General features: G+C 46.2%; 1 protein-coding gene across 1 annotated transcript in view; it reads right to left on the reverse strand.

Annotated features, from left to right (window-relative positions):
- ANKDD1B (ankyrin repeat and death domain containing 1B) overlaps positions 1-25,397 on the reverse strand; it is a 479,621-nt gene that overhangs the window by 260,631 nt on the left and 193,593 nt on the right. Inside the window, exon 9 of the mRNA XM_078675234.1 lies at positions 18,369-18,467. Coding sequence (XP_078531360.1) covers positions 18,369-18,467 — 99 coding nt within the window. The remainder of the gene's footprint in view (positions 1-18,368; positions 18,468-25,397) is intronic.

Genomic DNA, 25,397 nt, shown 5'->3' on the forward strand with positions numbered 1-25,397 from the left:
GCGTTCCATGGGTGTTGCAGTGGGTTTTCCCACGCAACAGCCATCGATTTTGACGCGGCCCTAGATTTACAAAATCAAGTAAACCTGGGACAGCATCAAATCCTTATTCCTTCTGAGGTGAGGCGTAACGAGGAGAAATATCTTTATCTTTATTTCTCCTCATTTTTATCGTCTTTCTATGCGTGCTGCATTCTGCACAAAAACAATCCTGTATGCAACGGAGGTCCCCTTGTATTTTCATGCACGGGTGCCTACCTTAGCACTAGGTTGCTGGAAAGGCAGCAACACAGGGAGAAAGGACAGGAATGCACCGTATTGCATACATTCGGTGCATTCCTGCCCTTTTACTTTGGCGTAGGGCAGCGCAACAAGGTGACTTGCCCTATACCAAAATCCCATAAATGAGGGCATGGGTGTTAGTAAATGTCATGCATACGTTCATGAGCCCATGTAGATGGGTAACAGTGAATTACAAGGGTTTACTTCACTGAGGGGTTCTGAGTGACATCAAATAGACAACAAGCATTTGCAATGCAATTGGTCTCGCCTTTGGGACCTTATCTGTATTTCGCTATGCAGCACAATAGCCTGGGTGCTGAAACATCTACTGTGCTTTAAAATGGAGGAAAAGTAAGCACCAAACTGCATGACACGCCAGGTATGGGAACATATGGAGAGAAATATTGCCTTTCAGTGGGAAATGGTATAGTCCAAAGCTCTGTTTTTAATATAAAAGCAGGGCCTTTGGTGGTTATATCACTGAAAATACAAGATTTGAAAAATATATTAATGTCTACGGGTGCTCGTGGAAGACAATTTCTATGGATTGGAATCTAGAGAATGCTAAAGTGATTCTGATATTTTACTAACCTCTGCTGCCCACGGGACATTTTCAGAAATACCAAGTCAAACGGCAATAAACCATGATCATCTCACTGTGCAGATAGTTGAACTTTACCTATTTAGGAGGGTTAACATCAAATAATCTGTGAAAATGAATTCCAAACTTTCTTTCGGATCTCAGTGGCAAGCAACTAATCTACGAGTCGCCCACGCACTAGTCACTCGAATATCATGTAAACTGTACCACCTCTCTGTTCAGGGGCCAATTCATAAACTGCAGCTACAGCGGGTCCGCACGTTCCTCTTTTGTTAACTTGATGAGCTGCCAAATTCCAGTCCTGAAATTTTCACTCTCACCGCACGTGCACAGGACCTTGTGCTCAGCATCACAGCAACGGAAATACACATCTGTGCACTGGGGTCCAGGGGCACCTTGTACTTTCCCTGACTGCTTGGAAATCTTCCCAAAGCTGAAAGCCTCCATGCAGACAACCAGCCAGCAGCTTCTACTCACTCCGGCACCTTGGAGATGAGAGGAACGCTACACATCCCAGGAGCTCTCTGCAAAGGACAGAGCAGGGGCAGCAAGAGTGGTTCGCACCTGAAAATTTGTGTGCAAGCTATGAGAATAATAGCCGTTCATCGACCACGACCTGCGAGTCTAGGACGAAAGGGTATCGATTCATTTCACGAACTCACAATCGAAATCCGCTGATTACTCATTCACCTTCTCTGTGTGCCACAAGCTGTCACATATAGATGAACTGGTCTTAGGGGAGTGCCTCGAGCCTCCTTTGCCGGAGTGGGTTGGATGCCAGGGAGGGGGACGACGAAGGAGGGCGGCCGAGTCTGTGTGCAGGCTGGGAAACATGCAGGCAGCACCACTCGTCGCGAGCCAGCAGGAGCTGCTCAGTAAATCACTGCTGGATCTGCAGGATGCCCACGCGCCTTCTGTCAGCACCAACAGCAACCCTCGGGCCTCGAGAGCTGTGCTGTCACTCACCCCCTCCAGCATAGCACCTCTTCCAAATGTAGTCTCTCCCTCTGGTTCCCCTGTCGTTGAGCAAAGTGATTGCCATCCAGACGTCTTCTGCTGATCTTGGGAGGGGTAGGAGCAGGAGATATGAGATATAGAAGGAGTCTGTGTACACCGAGTCTGATGTGCTAGAAGAACGGACAATATTGAGCGTAATAAGTTAAATTAGAGAGCCGCTGGAATCCGGGTTCATTTCACTGCACCTTAAAAAAAAACCTAACCCACAGTGCAAATACAAAATAAACTTTGTAAGAGTATAGTTTCTCGTTAAGGGATAGAATTGATAGTCTACTCGTGCAACATACGTATCAAAATGACATTTTAATGAGCCGTGGCAGTTCGTGCATGTCTGTATTCTTCAAGCAGAATTCTTACAGTGCGCTCACCAGTGCAATGGTTTGGGCCACACTCTCAAACATCTCAAAACCAAGAGCACTTTAATGGAGTGGGACCTAGTCAACTTTACTTCAACAGACATATTGCAAAGTAGGAAAACATATTGAAATATTCAATAACATTCACGAAACGTCTTAACTCAGTGGCATTTGAGGCAGAGAGAGAGGTGGGCTACTGACTCAGGCACTGAGTCAGCAGAGCGAGGCTGTGCGGGAGAGGAAGGGGTGGTGGTTGTGATGTAAGGCATGTCAAATGTAAATGACTGCGCACTACTTTATAAACAAGCACTTGCAATGCAACAGAGTTCGAATTCACGCAAGTCATATTGCATTTAAAACAAGAGTGCGGTCAGGGAAAAAGGCATGAAAGGGAGTGCAGGGCGGTGGTATTGGCCCAAGAAGTCACGGACTGCGGGAGGGGAGGGGGGAGCCACGGGAACAAAACAGTGTTGAAAGTAATGGGGCCAGTGGCCATGGAAGTATACAAATGACGACATGGCCGTCTGTAGGAGGGACTAACAAGGCTAAAACCAATGGGAAATATTATTAAATGTACAAAGCCTCTGACACCATAGATTACACAGGTTATTTTTTGTTCAAGTCCTATTTATTGACTATGAACGCTATTTGTCTTAGCACATTATTTTAGGGTTCAAACAGGTACACGTGGGGTGTGAACAACTCAGCTTAGAGTATCTCCTTATGACATAAAGTGCATTCACTATTTACAACAACATGTAAAGAACACAATTGCAAAATTACAATGACAAAAACGATCCACAAAAAAGAAAAGTGAGTTAATGTGACAGCAAAATCTTATTTACAAATGGTATTTCAAGGTCCTACCATACATCTAAGAGAGATTATGTTATTGTCCCTGGGGAATATTATCAATTTGTCCCTCCAAGGTAAAAGTAAGTTGTCCTGTAGCTTGCCAGGAACAGTCATGTATTCAAAGTTATAAGATGCCTGATTGTGAGATACGTCTCTCACTATATGTCCCAAGTATTTAGTTGGATCATATGGCTTGTGTCTCTCCTGGCACTTAAGTTGAGCCTACGCGTTTCGACCTGGAGAGAAATCTTGACAGGATAGGAAATTTAAGGCAGGTCTTCATCAGGGCTCACAGTAGGTGTTGGGGATCATCATGTCACACCCGAGTGTGGAAAAGTCTGTACTGGATTCGTTGAGTACTGGTAAGTATCAGGAGGCGGGGTTACTCACTAGCCGGAATGGCTGTGTGTCCGCAGTCTTTAGTTACTGGGGAAATGTGGAAATTTCCTTTATAGCGCCACAGCGTCGTCGTTTGCGGGACGTATTCTCCGCAAGGTGGAGGAGCAGGGGGTCGTTACATTCCCGGCGTCTCCTCGTTGGCGTGTTGCTTCTCTCTCCGCCGCCGCTGTGGAGGGATTCCACATTTCCCCAGCGATTTCCACATTTCCCCAGTAACTAAAGACTGCGGACACACAGCCATTCCGGCTAGTGAGTAACCCCGCCTCCTGATACTTACCAGTACTCAACGAATCCAGTACAGACTTTTCCACACTCGGGTGTGACATGATGTTCCCTTACACCTACTGTGAGCCCTGATGAAGACCTGCCTTAAATTTCCTATCCTGTCAAGATTTCTCTCCAGGTCGAAACGCGTAGGCTCAACTTAAGTGCCAGGAGAGACACAAGCCATATGATCCAACTAAATACTTGGGACATATAGTGAGAGACGTATCTCACAATCAGGCATCTTATAACTTTGAATACATGACTGTTCCTGGCAAGCTACAGGACAACTTACTTTTACCTTGGAGGGACAAATTGATAATATTCCCCAGGGACAATAACATAATCTCTCTTAGATGTATGGTAGGACCTTGAAATACCATTTGTAAATAAGATTTTGCTGTCACATTAACTCACTTTTCTTTTTTGTGGACCGTTTTTGTCATTGTAATTTTGCAATTGTGTTCTTTACATGTTGTTGTAAATAGTGAATGCACTTTATGTCATAAGGAGATACTCTAAGCTGAGTTGTTCACACCCCACGTGTACCTGTTTGAACCCTAAAATAATGTGCTAAGACAAATAGCGTTCATAGTCAATAAATAGGACTTGAACAAAAAATAACCTGTGTAATCTATGGTGTCAGAGGCTTTGTACATTTAATAATATTGAACCAGATTCCTGCCTCTGATTACCTAAACAGAATCTACCCCCAGTGATTTTTGTAAAACCAATGGGAAGGCAGCATTTAGGACCTAAGCCAATCAAAAAGATGGGCGGAGAGTTGGCGAAGCTTGCACGCTATAGTGTATACTGCATGCCTCACAAAGCGAGCATCGCATGCGCTGCAACGCTAGGCGAGACCTAACAAGAGTGAAGCTCAAGGTTTCTATGACGTCTCTCCGAACCATGAGGTAAAAAACAAACCTGTAATTTACTTTCTACCCATCTATGATGTTATATTATGTATGGCCCCCAAAATCATCTGCCCCTGCTTTCAACTGCTACACAGGGGCAGAGGAGTAATGTGGGAACTATATATAACAAGGCATCTCCACCCTGTCAAAATGTGAAAAATAAATATATTACCAGCCATCCTTTTTTTTTGCTCTAACTCGCAACTTCATGTGGGGGGTTGTGACAAGTATGTCAGGGAAGAAAGTTTTGTCAACCACATTTACTGCATATATATTAACTAGGTAAGTTTCAAAGTCATCTTGGACCCTTATTACCTCTGCATAGCAGCCTAGTGGGTCTGTCGGGATCTCCTGTTCCAATAACAGGATCCCTAGTGCTTTCCAGGTCACCACCACCCAGACATCATATTTAGAGTACATTGCCATGTACATATGACCTCTTCATCTTTTTCTCAGCTTTGCTGCCCCTACCCAAACCATGTGGGTATCCTGTAGCATTGCAATCTGCACTTTGTATCTGCAAAGGTATGGATTCTGTATTGCTTAGGGTAGTCATTCAGTCTCGGTCATTCCCGATTACCAACATTGTAGGCATAGGGAAAATACACCCCCATGGCGCCCCCTGCCGGAGGGCCCTCACATGGGGAAGGAAGCCCCTGACCCATCCGGCAACCGTATCTGGTGTAATGCGTTCACTGATATTCACCCGTAACTGTCTACTTAACTTCCCCATCCAACAGCTCTCAACTACCCAGGACCCCAACCCCACCTATTCCCAAGGGCAGCCTTTGAACGCCCCTCAACTGTAGGAAAGTCCAGGTGTAAAATCAACTCTCCCACCTTGATGGGTAATTGCGCACAAAGTCCCCTCCTCCCCCACCCCAGTATCAACCTTTAGGAATAACTCCCACAAAAAACCCTCCAAACTAACAGATGTATGTACTTCAACCATGTGTGAAGTCACAGGCCTCTATCGGCCTGCCTCGGCCACCCTCTAGAGGGCTGCCAAGGCTAGCTTGACATAGCTAGCATGCTCTGTGTTGGGGGGGGGAGAAGGTTTGAGGGCAGATTCCTCTGCACCCGACTGCGATAGCCGTGAAGGCGCTCTGTCTGTTGGTTCCCTCTACCTCAGTGCCCCACCCCACCTATATGCCGAAGTCTCAACCCAGTACCTTGGGGTTCCAAACTCCGACAGTGTTTTTACCCCCTAATTACTCCAGTCTAGGTGCCAGTTGCACCAATCTTCAGGCGTTAACTTTCGTCCAAGCGAATTCAGCTGGCAGCCTGATTCTGAGAGACCTCAAGTTCACTCATCATTTCAGAGACTGTCCAAAAGTCCTCCATTCAGGCCATTGTACCATGCTCCTGGATTGGGTTCTATCCACATTGAAAGGCTTTATGATAGATTTCGTTCAAACTCCGTTTCAAGCTTCCTTGCCAAGGGACATCCCTGTTTCACTAGAAAAAGAGAAAATAGTAGAGGAGGAGATCTCCTCTATGCTTCAGAAAGGGGCAATAATAGAAGTCAATTTGGATTCTTTAACTTTCGTAAGTAGACTTTTCCTCGTGGAGAAAAAAGGAAAAGGTTGGAGACCGGTCATAAATCTGAAAGGCCTCAACACATTTCTTGTCTACAGGCATTTCAAAATGGAAGGAATACATCTCCTGAGAGATCTCCTCCAAAAAGAGGACTGGTTAGTCAAACTAGATTTGAATGATGCCCACTTCACGATTCCGCTGGCGGTTATGCATCAGCCATTCCTACAAATTCTATGGAAAAATCATCTTTACCAGTTACAGGCTCTCCCCTTCGGACTTTCTTCCGCCCCTTGGTGCTTTACCAAGGTTATGAGAGCAGTAGCCGCCTTCCTGAGGGAACGAGGCGTCCACCTTATTATTTACCTCGACGACATCTTGATAATGTCTCAAGACCTCCATCAAATTCTCCTAGATCTGGAAACGGTTATGAATCTGCTAGAAAGTCTAGGATTCATTATCAACAAAGAGAAGTCCATTCTAACCCCTTCAAAATCCTTGGAGTTTCTGGGTTTCACTCTGGACACTTCCAAGTGTCTTCTCCTGTTACCTCCTTCAAAGATCTCGAAAATCAAGAAAGAGATTCGACATGTCTTGAGGCAGGAAGATATCCCTTTAAGGGAGCTGGCAAGACTACTAGGTCTCTTATCTTCCTCCATCCAAGTGATCTTTCCAGGCCCTGTGAATTACCGGGCCTGGCAAAGGATAAAAGGCAGGATCTTGAGGTCTGGTCTCTGGTACAAGGACCGAATCACCCTAGATTTGGAGGCCAAATGCAGAACTAAACTGGTGGTTGGAAAACCTGGAGGCTTGGAATGGGAAAGCAATTTTTGGTTCGGAACCAGATTTTGTGTTGGAATTGGACGCTTCCCTTCATGATTGGGGTGCATGCTTCCTAGACCAGAATACGGGAGGGGTATGGTCTCGGGAGGAGTCATCTCACCACATAAATTTCCTCGAACTTACCGCTGGCCTGTACGCCCTTATGAGTTTCAAACACTCAATACAGGGGAGGTCGGTTGTCCTGAAGATGGACAATGTTTCCGCAGTGGCCTACATCAATCGATTGGGAGGTACGAAGTCTGCCGACCTTTCCAACCTGGCCAAGAGACTCTGGATGTTCTGCTTGGAACACAAAATTGGCCTCAAAGCGGAATACTACCCAGAGAAATCGAACATTTCTGCCGATTGGAATTCCAGATTCCTTTCAGACTTCAGCGACTGGAAGCTCAACGTCGTTGTCTTCGACTCACTGAATTCTTGCTGGGGTCCATTCGAAATAGACCTCTTTGCGAGCCGTCTCACCTCTCAACTAGAGCATTACTTCAGCTGGATGCCAGACCCCGGAGCTCTAGCAGTAAATGCATTCCTTCAACACTGGTCAGGGATCAATGCAGATGCCTTTCCCCCATTTGCAATGATCCAGGGAGTCTTGCAGAAAGTGAGGCAAGACTGATGCTCTCCAGTCCTGATAACTCCCTTCTGGCCATCACAAGCATGGTTCCCCACAGTTCTGGAGTTAACTTACGAACTTCCCTTTCTAATACCTTCTCTAGAAGATCTCCTTACAGACGTAAACGGAGATCCTCACCTCCTGACCCTATCCGGGAGCTTGAACCTTCTTGCTTGGAAAGTGTCAGGAGATCCAACGAAGTCTCAGGACTTTCGACATCAGCTGCTACTTTTCTCAGAGAGTCATGGGCACCGGTAACACACTACAGATACAATAATATCTGGAAATCCTGGTTTCGTTGGTGCGTGGAGAGGGACTTGGATCCCTTACAGGCACCTATCGTTGATGTAGTAAACTTTCTGGCTGAACTTTTTGACAAAGGTTTGAGTTATAGATCGATTAATTGCTATAGATCCGCTATCTGTGCGGGTCATATTCGGTAAAAACTTCAGTGTTTGTAGGGTTATGAAGAGCATTCGTCTCAAAAGGCCCCCGAAACCGAAATATGATACACTCTGGGATGTGAATTTGATTCTAGATCTTTTCACCTCTTGGCCCGACAATTTTCTTTTGAATAGAAAATTTCTCTCTATTAAACTCGCGACTCTTCTTTGTCTTATCTCTTGTCATAGAGTTTCAGACGTTAAAGCTCTGGAGATCTCTAACAGGTCCTATAATTTGTTTGTAGTCAAATTTGAGGTCTACAGAAGAACCAAGATCATGTCTGACTCAATATTTTCCCCTCGTTTGGACCCTTGCCCGAAACTTTGTGTAGTTGAATGTATGAAGGCTTATGATCAGACAATGTCTAACCTGCATCCTATTGATGAGAATCAGCTTCTTATTTCCTTCGTTAAACCTCTTAAGGCCATTTCCTCCATTTCTATTGCTAGATGGGTTAAGTCCGCTATGACTCTAGCAGGTATCGATATAACCAAGTTTCAAGCTCATTCTCTGAGAGGTGCTATGGCGAGTAAATCACTTTGGTCTGGAGGTAAGTTGGATGATATTCTTAAAGCTGCCGACTTGTCTAATGCTAGTACCTTTGCAAGACACTATTGTAAACCAATTGAACACATGTCCAATGTCGTTTTACAAGGCTACCAGCATGCATAATGTAGCCTCCGTTCTTGTAATGAAATTGAGATTCTCCTATTTACATGCCTAGAGAATCTAGATTTCATTAAAGACACGGAGGCTCACATTATCCCGCCCATCCCTTTCCCTGTTTGGTATTTGGTGTCTCACTATTATTCTCACGTATAACTTGTTTGCTTATGCTGGCATTGACATGTTATTTATATTGTTCAATTCGCTTTTTTTCTTGTCATGTTTTTGTGATTACTCTGTCCCTTTGAACACAATTTTCGTTGCCTTCTTTCTTTTCAGATAACCCTTCTACCTGAGCTACTTTGGATGATTTCTCACTGGCTGGTTGCCTTCTTCAACTCTCGTTTGGATTTCATTTCGAGTTCTCTCCTTTCTACTCGATCTTCTTTTCGCCTGATTTAAAAGAGGCAGATGGTTGCTATGTTATATCTCTTAGTTTATCTCAGTGTTCTTTTGGAACCTTTGTATTGTGACTCATGCGGCTGCTTGGAACTGCAATTAAAAGTCATTGCATAATGTGTGCCTCCGTGTCTTTAATGAAATCTAGATTCTGTAGGCATGTAAATAGGAGAATCGCAATTGTTATCCGGCCCGTCTCCTGGGAGGATGCCCATTGAAAACCCAGCTGGCCCCTCCTCCGCCGCATCTCTTACCACCCTAGGTCTGTCTTGTGGGAGCCAGCTGCTCCAGCGCAGCTGGGTTCCTCCTTGTTCCACATTTCCAGCTATGCCCATACTTCCTCCGGAGAGTCAAAAAAGTGGCTTTTCCCTGCACTATTACTTTCAGGCAATGGTACCTGCCAACCTTAACCAACCCCCACCACCTCCAGGGCCGCCGTGCTATCTTCTTTGAGGCAAAGCAGGCGAGAATTGCTGCATTCGCAGACTCTCAGAGGTCCCTGTTACCCCAGGCTGGTAGGCCTATTTGACGTAGCAACAGTGGTAACAAGTTTTGTTATCAACTGTTGCTACATCATATCAGTGACTTACTGGTTTTAGAATTTTTGTGTAAACGATAGAGGCTTCCTTGGGAAGCTATGCAACACAAAGCCATTGGTTGTAAAACATGTCATTCACAAAGTATGGTCTATTGCCTTACCACAGCATATGGTATATAACTATTTAATAGGTACATTAACTGTGTGAGTCAAAAAAAAAATAATAACTAAATACATATTTATCCACATAACAGGGACCGGGGTATTAGGAGTCCCTCTTCTAAACTGGGACACTGTACCACTCCGCTTGCAGGTGTTGGAAGGGCTGTGTCCAGACTCCGGAATTGTCCAGAGAGTGTCAAGTAAGTGGCCTCATGCTGGATGTATGACGTATTCATGCATGCTTTTACAACGCATGCAATAGAATGAACACGTCGTTACCATTCGTTCCATTACAACGCAAGCCGTTACAACAACTAGCCTAGGGGAAGCGCTGGACTTTGGAATAGTATGTTTCACTATTCCAACTCCAGTCTGTGCAACAGTAGGGAAGGTGTCGGATTTAAAATCCAACAATGCATTCCCTAAAGCAAGTCATTGTAACGACTTGCGTTGTAATGGAACGCCTGGTAACAACACGTTCGTTGTAGTGCCTGCGTTGTAATGGCACTGTTAGTACTGTCTACGTTGTAAACACTGTTTCCCCCTCATGCTTAGATCACAGGCATTCACATAAGAGGCAGTGTGTATGAGCCTTGCCACGCCCAAACAGAGACATGCTCCTAAATCTGACCCCTGCATCCTCACTGTTATCTCACTTTACCACCAGTGAAGAAGCAGTGAAGTGAACGAGGGATTGCAGTGGATATGCCTTCCAAAGAAGGGTGCCAAATTCATATTTCTAGTCAATCTGCTGTTGTAAGAGAGTTTGGATGTTGCACCCAGGGCAGGACTGGCCATGTATCCCACCAGGCATTATCCTACAGGGCTAGAGCAATTTGAGGCTGTTTTTTAAAGGCTGACGGCCAGTGCCTCTTTCCCCATCTCCCCATAGAGGCACAGCTGGAGCACAGAGAGAGAGAGAGAATGAATGAATTAATGTAAATGAGAGAGAGGGAACATTTTTATCAGGGCTGCTTTTGGTTCCCACTCTGGCCATGAGTGCACGTCACTTGGGTCTCTCTAGCAGAAGCTGAGCTCTCACTCCTAAACTTCCTCATTCATATTGCTACACTAACTACACTTGTATGAAAGATGCCATTTTAGCAGAGCCTAACGGAAGCAATGCCTACAGATGCCTAAATGTTACCGCAGTAAATTGAAAGATGTAAGCTTGCAGAAAACGCATTATAGGGAAAAGAGCAGGCCAGTAGCAAATTGCAGCTTCAAGGCCCTTCAAAAATGAAAAAAGACACTAAAAAACACAGGAAGAGGCAGTGGTCCAGAGAGGGCCGGAACAGCAATGGAGGAGCGGGGGCCGAAAACAAAGATGAGTGGACAGGAAGAGATGGAAGAAGCAAAGGAGAATATGGGGTGGAAGAACACAGATCATGGGTGGGAGTGTAGATACGAAGGGGAAATAACACATCAGGTAAGGAGTAAGAACAACATGCATACCACGGAGCAAAGAAATAATAAGAAAAAAGTAGATCCCTGTTTAATAAAAAGTAAGCAAGATAAGACGGGCAAGATAGCTTTACAATTATGAACATTGGACTGACCCAAAGCGTACTATAAGTATTAGTATTGTACCCAGTAGGTTTTTCAATTAAAAAAATAAATAGTAAAGCTGTCTGTAGACAAGGCTTAATCATGGAAAATACAAAGCAATATAATATGCTTTGTAATGCACTGCTCTCATTAAGAGCCACTAACATGAATACCAGATTCTAAATCTGGGTATTCACTGCTGTGATGTAGCAACAGGGAAACAAAAGTTGTTTTCTATGTTGCTACATCATAAAGGAATTCCAGGCTGGGCTGAAAGGTCTCTTTCAGGGACTGTAAGTGTAGTTCTAGCTCTCTGGTCCAATGCAGAGCAGACAGCATCCCTTCCAGAGGATGGGAGGATGAAGGATGGTAGGGAGGCTTCGGGAGATAGGAGGGGATTGTATGCAAAAACTTCTCAATCATGGATCTGAGTAATCATTGCCACCAAAATGCTGCATTTTATATTAATGCACTACGACTGCAACATAGCATGTCTGCATTTAAGTAGGGGCGGAATGATTCGTCCTATAAGGCGAAGTTATTGTTGACGTTTTCTTTTCCTTTTTCATTTTCATTCTTTCTTTATTATTCCTCTTGCTGAACCCACCTTGGCAGTCTCGGTGCTTCTGGTCGGGCTGAGTTGCTCCAAGGGGGTAGTCCTATATTACGTTTCTTTCTTCAGCCTCTCCGTCATGGTAGACAATTCAACACTTCATTTTTGGTCCGTAAATGTGCGGGGCCTTAATTCCTCAAGTAAGCATCAGGCCCGCCTCTACTGGCTCTCCTCTAAATGGGCAGACTTAGAATTCCTTCAGGAGACCCACTTAACAGTGAAAGATGTCCCTAGGCTTTCTTCTCACCTCTACCTGCATCAATTCCAATCCTCAGCTGCTAACAAAACCAAGGGGGTGGCAATTCTTATACGGGTGAATGCCCCACTCCGGGTGATGACTATACACAGGGACAAGGAGGGAAGATGGGTTATGATACAGGCTTCTAATACAACCACCCCATACACCATAGACTCTATTTATGGCCCCAATGACCACAAGGCCCCTTTGTTTCTTGCCCTGCTGGTGGCTGTAGCCGCTACTTGTACTAATCACATGGTAGAGGGAGGGGAATATAAAGTGACTGTGAATCCTGCACTGAACTACTCAGCCTCTTCATGGGAGGCAGCTTACCAACCCGCAGTCTCTAACCCAGGGTATTGCTGCTATGCATTTAGTTGATATGTGCCAACATCTCCAGTCCTGTGATCGCGACCATTCATTCTTTTCTAATGTGCACAACCAGAACTGGCTTTTTCATAATCTCCACCACCTTAATTGCCAGGATGGACAAAGCGACTGTTGAGAAAATCCGGTTTGTGTCTGACCATGCACCCATCACTTTGATGCTCTCTGCCACAACCCCACGAGCTCAGTCATGCAGCTTTTGGAAAATTAATGAGTTCGCTTCTGTGAACTGGTTTTTCGCTCTAATATCAAAGAGATACTTGAGCGTTATTTCACAGAGAATGTCAACGAGGAGGTCCCTTGGGCTACGAACTGGGATGCGGCCAAAGCGGTCATGAGAGGGGAGTTTACAGCCCACATTACTACTTTTTTTAGACTGCGCAAACTTCAACAGGTAGAACTAAAGGGAACAATAATCAAGTTAGAAAAGGAACACAAACATACATCCTCTAAGTCCACTTACAGACTGTTTCACAAAGCAAGGGGGGAATGAGAATCCCTGCTGAATAAAGATGCAGCTTAAAAATTATTATAAACTAAACCACTCCATTGTGAGAAAGGGAATAAAACCTATAAATATTGGCATACAAGATCAGGCTGGATCAAGCCAGGGATTATATTCAGATGATCTCGACTGCCGAGGGGTCCTACTTGACCTCCAATAAGGACATCAATGATACTTTTGTCTCTTTTTACAAGGAGCTGTATGTATCGAGGGGAACCCCTGGACTCATTGACACAGTATGAGTACTTGGCCGAGGTTCACTTTCCAGATAGCTCTGAGCCGGGTCTGGTGGCTTAGTGAACTAATGCGTCCACTGTAGGAGCCTATGTTTGACCTCATAGTCACAGGTTCAAATAGCGGCGGGTCCACTAAGCCTTTCATCCTTCTGAGATCGATAAAATGAATAACATTGAGTTGGGTAACAATAAACATCTGGTATTCAGTGCCAAGATACCCTTGAGTGAGCGTGCACTTTACAAATTCACTTGTTATGATGTCAGGGAGGAATTGGTCGAGGAATTAAGGGCCAATATTAAATCCATTCGTAATAAAAAAAGCCACAGGACTGATGGATTTCCCAGTTTCTTCAACAAGTCCTTCAGGGCAATGTCGGTCCCTCACTTAACAAAGGTCTTTAATTCTTTCCCAGACACTGGCTCAGTGACACCGACGATGATGGAGTCCACACTTTCCTTGATAGTGAAACCGTCTAAACCTCCTGATCAATGTGTGTCATATAGACCGAGTGCACTCTTAAACAATGATGTCAAAATATTCACTAAGATTCTAGCGAACCGTTGGGCAGTGTTATAGCCCATGCTTATATCTCAATATCGGGGTGTCTTCATTAGGCACAGGGAGACGGACAACAACATTAGACTGCTGTTCAATATTGAACAAGTCACAACTGATGGTCCGCAGGTGCTTCTCTTGTCCCTAGATGCAGAGAAAGCATTCAACCGAGTAAATTGGGTGTTTTTCACCAAGGTTCTATCACAGAGGAATTTAGGCCCACAACTGCAATCTTATTTCCTGGCTACTTTTGTAACACCGTCTATGAGGATCAAGACCCACGATCTCCAGTCCAACCAGATTATACTATCCACGGACACCAGCAAAGAATGCCCCTCATCTCCATCATTGCTCTGCATGTGCACTGAACCCCTTACACAAAAAGTCCAATCAAACCCAGATATACAGGATCTTTCAGTGGGTGATACGCAACTAAAAATACACTTTGTTTTCCAACCTTTCTTGCTGATTCTCTAGATGCCTTTCAAGCTACATTGAGAGAGTTTAGGGAGGTGTCTGACTTCCAAATTAATTACAATAAATCGGTGGGTATAGGGGTGGGCCCAGCGATGACTAACCTTCAATAGCTGGTTGAGTCCAGGGGATTCGCATAGGCTCTACGCAGCTTTCAATACTTAGGGCTTTCCGCTTTCCATCCCACAAGAGCCTTCTGATACGTTTCTTTTGAACTCTTCAAGGATCTCTATAGATGGGAGTCGCTTGGAGGTTTTCTGGAGGGGTAGAATTAATTGATTAATTTCTTACTGAGCCTTTTATATACAGTCAGAGTTCTTCCACTACAAATCCTGAAAACGTGACAGCTCTTATCCAGAAGGAAATATGGGCCATCACATGGAATAAACCTCCTAGGATTACTAGATCAGTAGTTTATTGTTCCCTGTGGAAAGGCAGATTAGGGGTTTCTATCATGATGGCGGGCGGACCGCCCCGGGAGAAGGGACCGCTCGCTAAGGGTGCAGCGGTCCCGCATGGACAATTAGGATGCGCCGGCCTACTGGTGGGTGCATCCCACATTTTTTGCATTGCGGTGGGCGGTGCTGTCAGCAGCACCCGCCGCAATTCAAAAAAGTAATTTGTGCATTTGCATGCACAACGTGGCAGGCACCGCGTGGTGCCTGCCACGTTGTCCATGCAAATGCAGGGGGGTACCATAGGTACCCCCATGTGCCCCCCACCAACATCCTGGGGGCCCGCAACGGGCCCCCAACTCAGGAATCTGCATGCCAAAGCCACCAAGGAAAGGCTGCTTCCTGCTGTCATCATAATATGGCTGGCGGTGTCTAGCAGACACCGCCACCATATGCAACCCTTTTCCGCCCGGTCGACCGAGCGGAAAAGCGGCGGACGCCGGGGAAAGTGGGAGGCGGGTGGGGGATGATGTCGGGCGGATCGCTACCACCATGCAGGCGGTGGCGATCCGCCCGACATCATAATAGACCCCCAAGCTGTTCAGAATGTTGCCAGATTGGGCTATACCCGTTACCATATACTTTTATCATAGGTAACACACATTTTCTTACTGGTACCCTCAATAGGATGTTCCAGCAGTGGCACAGGAGTGCACACCTTACCCATCAGGATTTGTATGTAGACGTGGTTGCCAAAACTAGAGATCAATGAGTAACCGATTTCTCTTTACACCGCACTGATTTATACAGAGTGACACAGCTCGTTCATTGGGCTCATCAGGCCAACACCATTCAGGGAGGAATTCAGGAAACACCTCTGCTGGAGGATATCTTGAGTGGGGGGACAAGATAAAAACAATTGTCCGCTTCTGTAAAGCGCTTGCAACCCCTCTTGACTTCACTAAGGCTAGCTACATCGCACAGTGGTCACAAAATCTAGGCATGGATATAGAGGAATTTTAGTTTGAGAAAACAAGGGTACCCCAATAGTTAAACCTGGGGTTAAAGTCGTTTTTGAGGGAGAACAATGGTTTTCGGTGGCCTAAAAAGGTCCTTATATATGTGAGAATTAATAGATGTTATTTGAATTAATCAAAAGATGGGAGAGGGCGTTCTTTTGTAGGATAGCGTATAAAAAGCAACTTTATTCTATTTATAAACATATATTTTTAAACATATATTTCAGGTGCTCACATTGGTGACAAGGTGCATAAGGTGACTAAGTGAAAATTTACAAAAACTATATACAAATGTCACACAAACAAGGATATATTCCACATAAATATATACAGTGGGGCAAGGAATTTCCTTGATGGGGTCGACGGCGTTTCGATCTATATCAATTTAGATCATCATCAGGACATGGTGAGCTTTCTTAGGTTGGTGGAAAAATCTTCCATCCAATTTAGGCAAAAGAATAATTAATTTGATTGCCGACTATAAAATTTAGTATCTAGTGTCTTCCAACAGTGGTGTTAGTTAATTTTCATAGGTTTCCATGACGGCCACAATCCAGATTCAAATGGTTAGATTTCATAGATTAAGCGAGCCAGGTGTTGACGATCTTGTTTCTTTTATTCTGAAACGGTTAATTTGGCCTCGTCCCGGCAGGAGTTAATCACCGCGTCCGCGGGTACGATCGCTCTGCCTCGCTGATCCGGCGTCTTGTGCCATAGAGGAAGGCGTTTGTGGTGCTATATGGCAGAGAACGACTAAGATCTCAATTTGTACTCAATATAAGGCAAACATATATAAATTGCTTCTCTGCTGGTATCTCATTCCAGTTCAGCTGTCAAACATAGTGGGGGCGAGAGACAATTGTTGGCAGGTTTTGGGTCCTACGGTACATATATTCACATGTGCTGGGAAAGCCCAGAGGTGGCCAATTTCTGGAAGCAGGTGTTCCACCAATTTCCGAGATCCTGGATGTTACGCTTGACCCCCACCCTCTCCAGACGCTCCTGGGGGCTCCAGACCAGGAGGGGCTCTTCCTGCTGAACACTCCATCGGGCAAATTATAAGCACTGTTTTCTAGCTGTTAGGCTGATGGTTGCTTTCCAGTGGTCGGGTCCAGAGGATCCCACAATGCCTCTTTGGTGGGTTAAGGTTTAGTACCTGTATGCTATGGAAGGTCTGACTGCTACGGTACATGACATGAGGCTTTGTTTTGTGAAAGTATGGACCCCCTTTTTGACATATGTAAAGGATGGATCCACACAACATGCATTAGCACACCCTCATGGTTTGATAGCTATGGCGGGCCTCACATGCCGCAAGGGAGTGAACGTGGATTGAGGGTTCTGCGGAGTACAAGAAGACGGTTGGGATATGGTCACCCGCACCCCCTGGGCGGCCTTGGAGTCCCATGGGTTGTCAATGTGTCTGGAGGGGTTGGTAATGTTGGGAGGTGCACACTGAATGGAGAGGCTGTTTGATTTGTTTTGCATTTCCTGACTCTTGTGTTATATACCCTGAGACCATCACCTGTGCCTAATGAGTATGGAATTGTTTTGTATTTCCCTCAGTAAATCATTGACTCCTATCGGTGGACATGTTTTGCTTCTGTATGCCTTAATTGTTATTTTTCTTTATCTCTGAATAAAAACAAATGTGTTGAAAAAGTATCAAATCAAGTGGTATCTCATACTACAAGTTAGCACTGCATTTGATCACAAAGTTTATTCATATATAGTGATCCATGGGGAACCCCAGATACCTTCACAGGTGATGCAATCCTGTCATTTACTACTCATTTCACAGTTGCAGTTTTAGAATTTGACAGAATTTTTGTTCGATTGTACACATCTGACACAAATCTCTTTAGGTGGCTCCAGCTCAGCTTTCTACTCTCCTTGGATCATTGTATAGCTCTGTTGTTAATGCTGCCCCCAGTTTCATATCTGCCAAGTCCCAGACTTCTATCATCTACAGAATGAGTCAGTGTATAACATGAGACCAAAAACAACCATCTTAGTAGCAGTCTATAAGAAGGCACGTAGCAGTTCAGTCGCACTCTAATTGCAGCAATTCTCCACTTATCACCTACCACAGCCTCCATTTTCCATTATGTTCCATGGGCAAGAGAGGTTTTAGGATACTCCTTATTTCAATAACACCGCTCATATCAAGATGCACTGACTACTTATGAGTAATCCAGGGGACACAGAATACAACGATAAACTAGATAAATCCATTGCATCAAACTTATCCGGGAACACACTATCGTAGAAGACTATTAGATCACTTTCACGTCGTGTTTTCAAGCACCCTATTCCATTAGGATGCTTAGAAAAACTAAGAAAATGCCCAAAAATGAAGGCACAATTTAAGCAATTGGACAAAATAATGCCTGCAATACAAAGACAATCCTTTATTCTGAAGTACACAGTAAAATAAAACAATGAGTCACTAGTACATGTTTTGAAGATTTACAGAAAATATTGGTGCTGTGAGCCTCTGAGACTACATACCCGTGTCGAGATGTTGATGTCACTTCCGGCATCTCTCAGCTGCTCAGCACACTTTTCATGCCCTCCTTCCGCTGCCATGTAAAAGGCAGTTTCTCCATTCTAGAATACCACATCAATAAAAGAAATAATGCCTGTCAGTAAAATATACATTTACATTCAAAAAACAATTTTAGGGAAGAATAAACCTAACAAATGTCATACTATGCATTGTCCTTCGATGTTTGGCAGCACCTAAACAACAATGACAGTGTATAACCATGGTCTGCAGACCACAACGTGTCCATTAGATGAGGAAATTTCTCTTGTTGTGTTAACTTAACTTTCGTTGCTGTTTTTATGAGTAAACACATTGCACTGAAGAAAAAGGCATAGAGCCCTTTCCAGCAGTGCCAAGGTTCACAGCGACCATTACTACTACCTTAGTAAGTGGCGACTGAGTTTAAATAGTATCTAAGGCATAGATGCATCAAGCGAAATTGCGATCGCAATCGCTACGAAAGAGCGATTACGATTGCAAATATCACTTCCGCAATGCATCAAGTTGAAAAGCAACAATTTGTGAATTCGCAAAACCAAGAATCGCTAAACCCGTCCAAACCCCCAGTGCGATTCCTTAAAAGCGATTCCCCACATAATCTGTGGATTTGATAGCGAATTCGCAGTCAAATAGCGAATTCGCAAACAAATCGCTATCCACATGCATCAGCAATCGCAAATAGCGAAAACACCATAATTTGCAATATACGAGTCGTAATTTAAGGAGAAGCCAAACCAGGTGGTAACCATGAAGTCAAATTGGGGGGAAAAAAAGAGTTGGAAATAACAAACAGGTGTTGGCTAAATCAAACACACTTAAGGAGACTCATTAGGAGCATGAGGAAAGTCACAATGGCAGGTCTATACATTGTGGCAAGGCAGCTGAGGCTCCAGGCTGCAGCCCAGAACAGACGCAGTATCCATGAACGCATCTTCTGGCTGCGGGTTACACTACTGGGACAGACTGAAGAGGAGATCTACTCCAAATACAGGCTCAATGGGGCAATGATTAAGAAGCTCATCAGAGACCTTGACCCCCTGATGCAGCACCCAACACGGAGGACCAATGCCGTGCCCACCCATGTCCAGGTCCTGTGCTGCCTGCACCTCCTGGCCTCCGGCAGCTTCCAGGGGATAGTTGCATTTGCAGGGGGTATATCCCAGGGTAAATGTAAATGTAAATATAAATGTATGTGTCTTGTAAAGCGCACTGCTGCCCTGAGGCATCGTGGCGCTGTAGACCGCTGGGGAACCCGTCCTGGCTATCCCTGTGAGATGGTCCCTACTGGGTATCTCCAAGGTGAAACCAGGCATCCCCGGCGAATGTGGGGGGCCGTTGTAGAGATGAGGCAAGCTAATGCCCAGAGTTGCCGAGTGTGATCCCTGGTTAGAGTAGGCACCGAGGCGAGAATTATCGATTACGCTGACCCTGGTCCACGACCCTGCCGCGTCGGGAATTGAACCCTGGTCCCGGGCCGTTCTCTGCTTCCGGGTCTGCCGCCTCTAACCAGTGAGCCACACCACTACACTTTCACGCTGCCTACAGAGTTTCCTGGACGCCATGCTGAGCCGTATACATCACTACATCACCTTCCCAACAACCCAACAGGACTTAATGCAAACTAAACTGGACTTCTATCATACCGCCCATTTCCCCATGTAATTGGCTGCATCACTGCACCCACATACACATCTGTCCACCCACAGAGACCGAATACATGTACCGGAACCGCAAGTCATATCACTCCCTCAACATTCAGGTGGTCTGCAATGTGAAGACCATCATTACAGACATTGTGGCACAATACCCAGGGAGCACGCATGATTTGTTTATCTTCCGGCACAGCGGCATACACACCCACCTGGCCAGGGGTGAATTTGGCGAGGGACATCTCCTATGTAAGTACACATGCCCACATACAGTATGTGAAGACCATGTTGCTGCGCATAAGAGGCACTGACCCTCTGCTCCTCCCTTCAGGTGACAGCGCCTACGCCCTCCGTGAATACCTCCTCACCCCATACCTCAACCCAGCAACACCACAGGAATGGAGGTACAATGGTGCGCATATACACACCAGAAATGTGATTGAGCGAACATTTGGCATGTTAAAGAGTAGATTCCGCATCCTCCACAAGACTGACGGGGCCCTCAAATACCGGCCCAAGATCTGCTGCCGCATCGTGACCGTGTGCGCCATGCTTCACAATATTGCCACCAATCGGAGGATACCTGTTGAGGTGTCTGGTAGTGAGTCGGAGGGGGACAACTTGCCACCTGCACATGTGCATCATGCACACGGGGAGAATCCTGCTGAAGGTCACAGGCGCCGCACGCACATTACACAGAACTATTTCTAGTGCATCCATACCCCTCACACAACACTGCACTCATGCAAGCCACATCAAAGATTGACATGAGGATGATTTGTTGTCAAAATAAAGCTTGTGTTTATTTCACACAGTCTCAAAGTGCTTCCATCAGCAACAAATAAGGGTACAGCTTTTAAACATCCAAGGTCATTGTAACGGCGTAGGTCCATCACAAGTTCAGGGGTATGGCCAGGGGTCACTTCATCAGATGTCCACTATCTCCTCTCCTTCTTTACACTTCCCACAGAACGTCGATATTGACTTGGAAGAACAAGAGAAGGATACAATACAGTGGCCCTTTAATTCAGACTGGAACTACGATTGGGAGGAGTCACGGCCGGACGTAGAGACGTCATATACAGAGAACGACGAATCAACAGTGTGTTTTTTCACCCGGAGGGAGAGAGTTGTCGATCGGAGCGAGAGTAGCGGGAGCAGCAGAGCGGAGGAGAGAGCGGGAGTATTCGAAGAAGAGGAAGCGAGAGGCGGCGAAGGGAAAACGGAGAAGGATAAGCCAGGAGGCCACCGACATCACGAGTCGCCCAGCCATACACACGGGGGAGGTGTATGGCTCACACAGGTACGAAACAAAATCAAGGGCTGGGTCAGTAGTAGGAGTGTTTCTACCGCATAGCCTGGGCATCCACAAGTCCCCGGTTCTATGTCCCCAACCCTGAGCACTAACCCCTCACTTCGGCACTGTATATAGTTGTGTGGCACGGGTTGAGGCTCCCTCACTCCTTTTCCCCTGAGAGTGGTAAAATAAGAGGACAGTTGACTTACCCCATCTTGTCTCACTCTGTTTGTACCGAGCGGCACGACGGAATCAGACGAGACTACAACCCGACGGAACCCGGAGAGAACCCGTCCACTGGAAACTACAGAGCGCGGAACCCGAAGAGCCGAACGAAGCCGTTCACCGCGTCGGACTACGCATTTCAAGAAGAAGAGTTCTGATTTGTTGTATAACAAAATAAAGCCCATAAAGACTAAAACTCATGTGCTACCCTTTCATCCTGCGCCTGTCACAGTCATGTAACATGAGTTGGTGTGCATGGTTGCCTCACCACAGCACAGCCAGAAATGTAATGGAACTGGCTCCTCCTGCCGCGCGCACCCTGTCGCCTCTCACCCTCCACGTTGGGCTGGTTCTGTCTGGATGCAGTGTTGGGCCGGGCACTGCGCCTCCTGTCTGTTTGCACCGGCACAGACAGGCTGCTGAGGCTAAATGCCTCTTCGCTGGCTTCATCCTCCCCCCCTTGCATTGCTATGGTCTGCCGCATGTTGGTGCTCCACAACGTTGGTGACCTGCTCCAGGGCCCTTGTTACGTCAGCCCAGCATTGGACCATCTGGATTTGCATGGCCAGTGATCTTCGATAGAGCTGGGATGTGGCGTTCCCGATCAGGTGATTTGAACGGGTGTAGGCTGACAGCCGTGTGAGCAGCTGCCTGTGGCGTCTGCGGGTGACGTCCTGCTGCGCTACCATCAGCTGGTTGCTCTCCTTCACCGCCGTGGTCAGTTCCTGCACACTTTCTGTGAGGAGACTGATGTTGCGTGCTGTTTTGTAGAGCTGCAGCTGCATTGCTGCCATGTGCTGCGCCTGTTTGCGGTGCACACGCAGCATCTGTGCCTCAATGCCCAGGCCCAAGTTGTGTGCGTGTTGCTCTGTGGCTGCTGTGGTGGGCACTGAGCGCTGCTGCCTTGACCTGCTGCTGGCGTGGGCCCGCACACTTGCAGTGATTTGTGTCAGCCTCCTGGGTGGTGGTGGGGTCTGCTCCACTTCCTTATGTGCCGAGACATGGTGTTGTGCTCCGCCTGTAGCTGCAGGGGTGGCCCTGTGTGTCCGTGCAGGTGCAGGCTGCCTCTCCCCCTCCATCTCTTCAGGTGTCACCGCGATGTGGAGGATGTCACTGTCGGACGTGTCAGTATCCGCAACACCTGTGATGTGGATGAGTGCAAGATTACTGGTATGATTAAGGCAACTGGGATGTTGCAACATGCATGCAGGCTCGCTACTGGTTAATGTCTGCATTCCCTGGCTGGCTTTAGGGGTCTGTGCATCTTCACTAATCTGGCTGTGTTTGGCTATCAAGGAACCTTTACACACTACAGGTTTCACAATGCATTTGGGCGTTTGGGAGGAGCAGGGACTGGAATACTGTGCTCACAAATATGGATAGCACTGGGGGCATGGGCATTGTTAGGGTACGGGGTCGCAGTAGCATGCCTCTTACCTTGACTTTGGTGTGTGGTGCAGGAGGTGTCCAGTTGGGTAACGCCCACGCAGGCTTCAGGCTGTATGGTGTACTCCACTAGGTCCTCCATGGGGGTGTTTTCTGGGACTGTAGAGAGTCCCCCTCCCGTAGCAATTCTCTCCCCCAGTCTCTCAGCTATTCGCTCCTTGGCAGGGCCTCTGAGGTCGTACTACCTCTTTTTTAAATCATCGATGCTCCAGTGGGTGACTCCCACCGCGTTCACCTTTGCCTTGTTGCGCACCCAGATGCGCCTCTTGGTTGCCTCGGGCACCTTCCAGGACAGCTTCCCGAACAGTTGGTCGTGGTCCCTGCTCACTCCTTCGATCAGGTACTCAAGTTATTTCTCACTAAACTTGATTTTGCGCTTGCGGGCTTTTTCACTTGGTCCTGCAGCTTCCTGGGACATTGTGGTTTCATTTCCACTCCTGTATGGGCACTGCAGGGTGTGGTTCCTGGAGCTCAGTGCTCTGCCTCCTCCTGTATCCAGCTCTGTGCTCTGAATGATGCATGGAGCAGGCTACTTCCTGCTAGTGATGTCATCATTGGGCTCCAAATGCGACTTCACATTTTTGCGAGATCGGTAATTGCGAATTCGCAATTAGGCTATTCGAAACAGCCGATTTTGGAGGGATTTCTGCCGAGTCGCATTTGGCGATTGTGGGTGGGGGCGAATCGCAAATATTTTGCGATTTTGATGTTGCATCCCATTCTGCGAATACTTAATAGCGATTCGTTATTTTTCGCTATTTAGGATTCGCAGAATGGATGCTTGATGAATCTATAGGTTAGACTTTGGGCATGAAAAAGAGGGTGGATGTCACGATACACATATCAAACCAAAGATAACGACTGTTACCACACAGGTGCAAAGGTAAAGACTGTTAAAGAGACAGAAAAGAAGACCTCTGGGTACCCTTTCTCCCCCTCACACTGTGTGCCTGAACTTGGAATCAACTTGTGACCTCTCACCATGTAGAATTATCGGGAGCATCAGAGACAGAGCCGATCCAGGGCAAAGTCCATGGTTTAAAGTTCTTGGAAAAGTCAACAACTCGGCGCTGGTGACAAGTAACAACCTGTCAAGCACAGCTAAGCACACCCTCCTCCCCACACCGTGAAGCAGCCCACTACAGAGCGGGAGCCCATTCTCTGGGTGCGTGAGACACGAGAGAGAAACAGGATGGACTGCTCGGCTGCATCTCCCTGTCTCTCAAATCTGCCTGGGTTTGAATCTTAACCCCTTCGACGCTCATGACGAGCTGGGCTCGTCATGAGGTAGCCTCCTCGCACGGTCATGACGAGCCCAGCTCGTCATGTAAAGTGCACTTTACAGATTCCCAGCGTACGGGCGGAATTCCGCCCGCACGCATGCGGTTAAATGAAATGTGCAGAAAACATGTTGTCTTTTTTGCAATGGGTAAGGTGCAACCCCAGTAGGTGGCCTACACAGTGGTACGCCCCTGTTAATATGCCCAATACAAATGGCACTACCACAAGGTGCCTTTGTGTCGGAGCGAGACCCCGAGGGATCTCCTCCCTTTTCTTTTATCCCCTGGCCACACCTGGCCAGAGGATGTCATGTAGCTACATATGTCTACCCCCTATAGAGCAGGACCGCTAACCTGCTACATTCTTGATGAACTAGCGTTAGGGGCCAACCTTTTTAACAATAATTACTTGAAAGTAAGCTGGAACTAAACATAAAAAAATGAGCTGTGGATTGCCATTGCTTTTTCAAATATTTTTCTAATTATGGGATGCACCATGACCATGGACATCAATTCACTGAAATGCCAGGGGGAGCGGATGTGACATCACATGCCCTTTGACTTCCACTTTCACTCACTCACACATACTTACTACACATACACACAAATTCACACATACACTCTCTCACATATAAACACACTCTCACCCAAAAGCACGTACACAAACATTTAAAGCATTTTTTGACTTACTGCCATGGAAGGGCATGTTCCAGCTTATTGCACTCCATTTTTATTTCACTATTAGTGAACAATATATTTTATTTGTTCACCATTAGTGTCATACAAAATTCACAGAAAATAAAGAGAGTGGAGCCCCAGCTGCCCCTGTGCTCCTAGCACTGAATTTGCCACCTCTGATGTAAGCAAAGGGCAAGCCAGGGGTCACAGCTGAGACCCCCAGGGACCCCTACCATGATCATAACAATTTTCAGTGAGCTAGAAAGTAAACATGCGTGGAAGGACACTTTTTACTGTTCTGAAATATAAAATATTTAGTGAACATGCTCAGGGCAGGCTGAAGCCCATGGAATGCTCTTGAAGTGGAATGTGGTCCAGAGTGACAAACAGTGGCAGAGATTATGTCACCCATTACAC

Source organism: Lissotriton helveticus, chromosome 2_1 (assembly GCF_964261635.1).
Source record: "Lissotriton helveticus chromosome 2_1, aLisHel1.1, whole genome shotgun sequence".
NCBI lineage: Eukaryota > Metazoa > Chordata > Amphibia > Caudata > Salamandridae > Lissotriton > Lissotriton helveticus.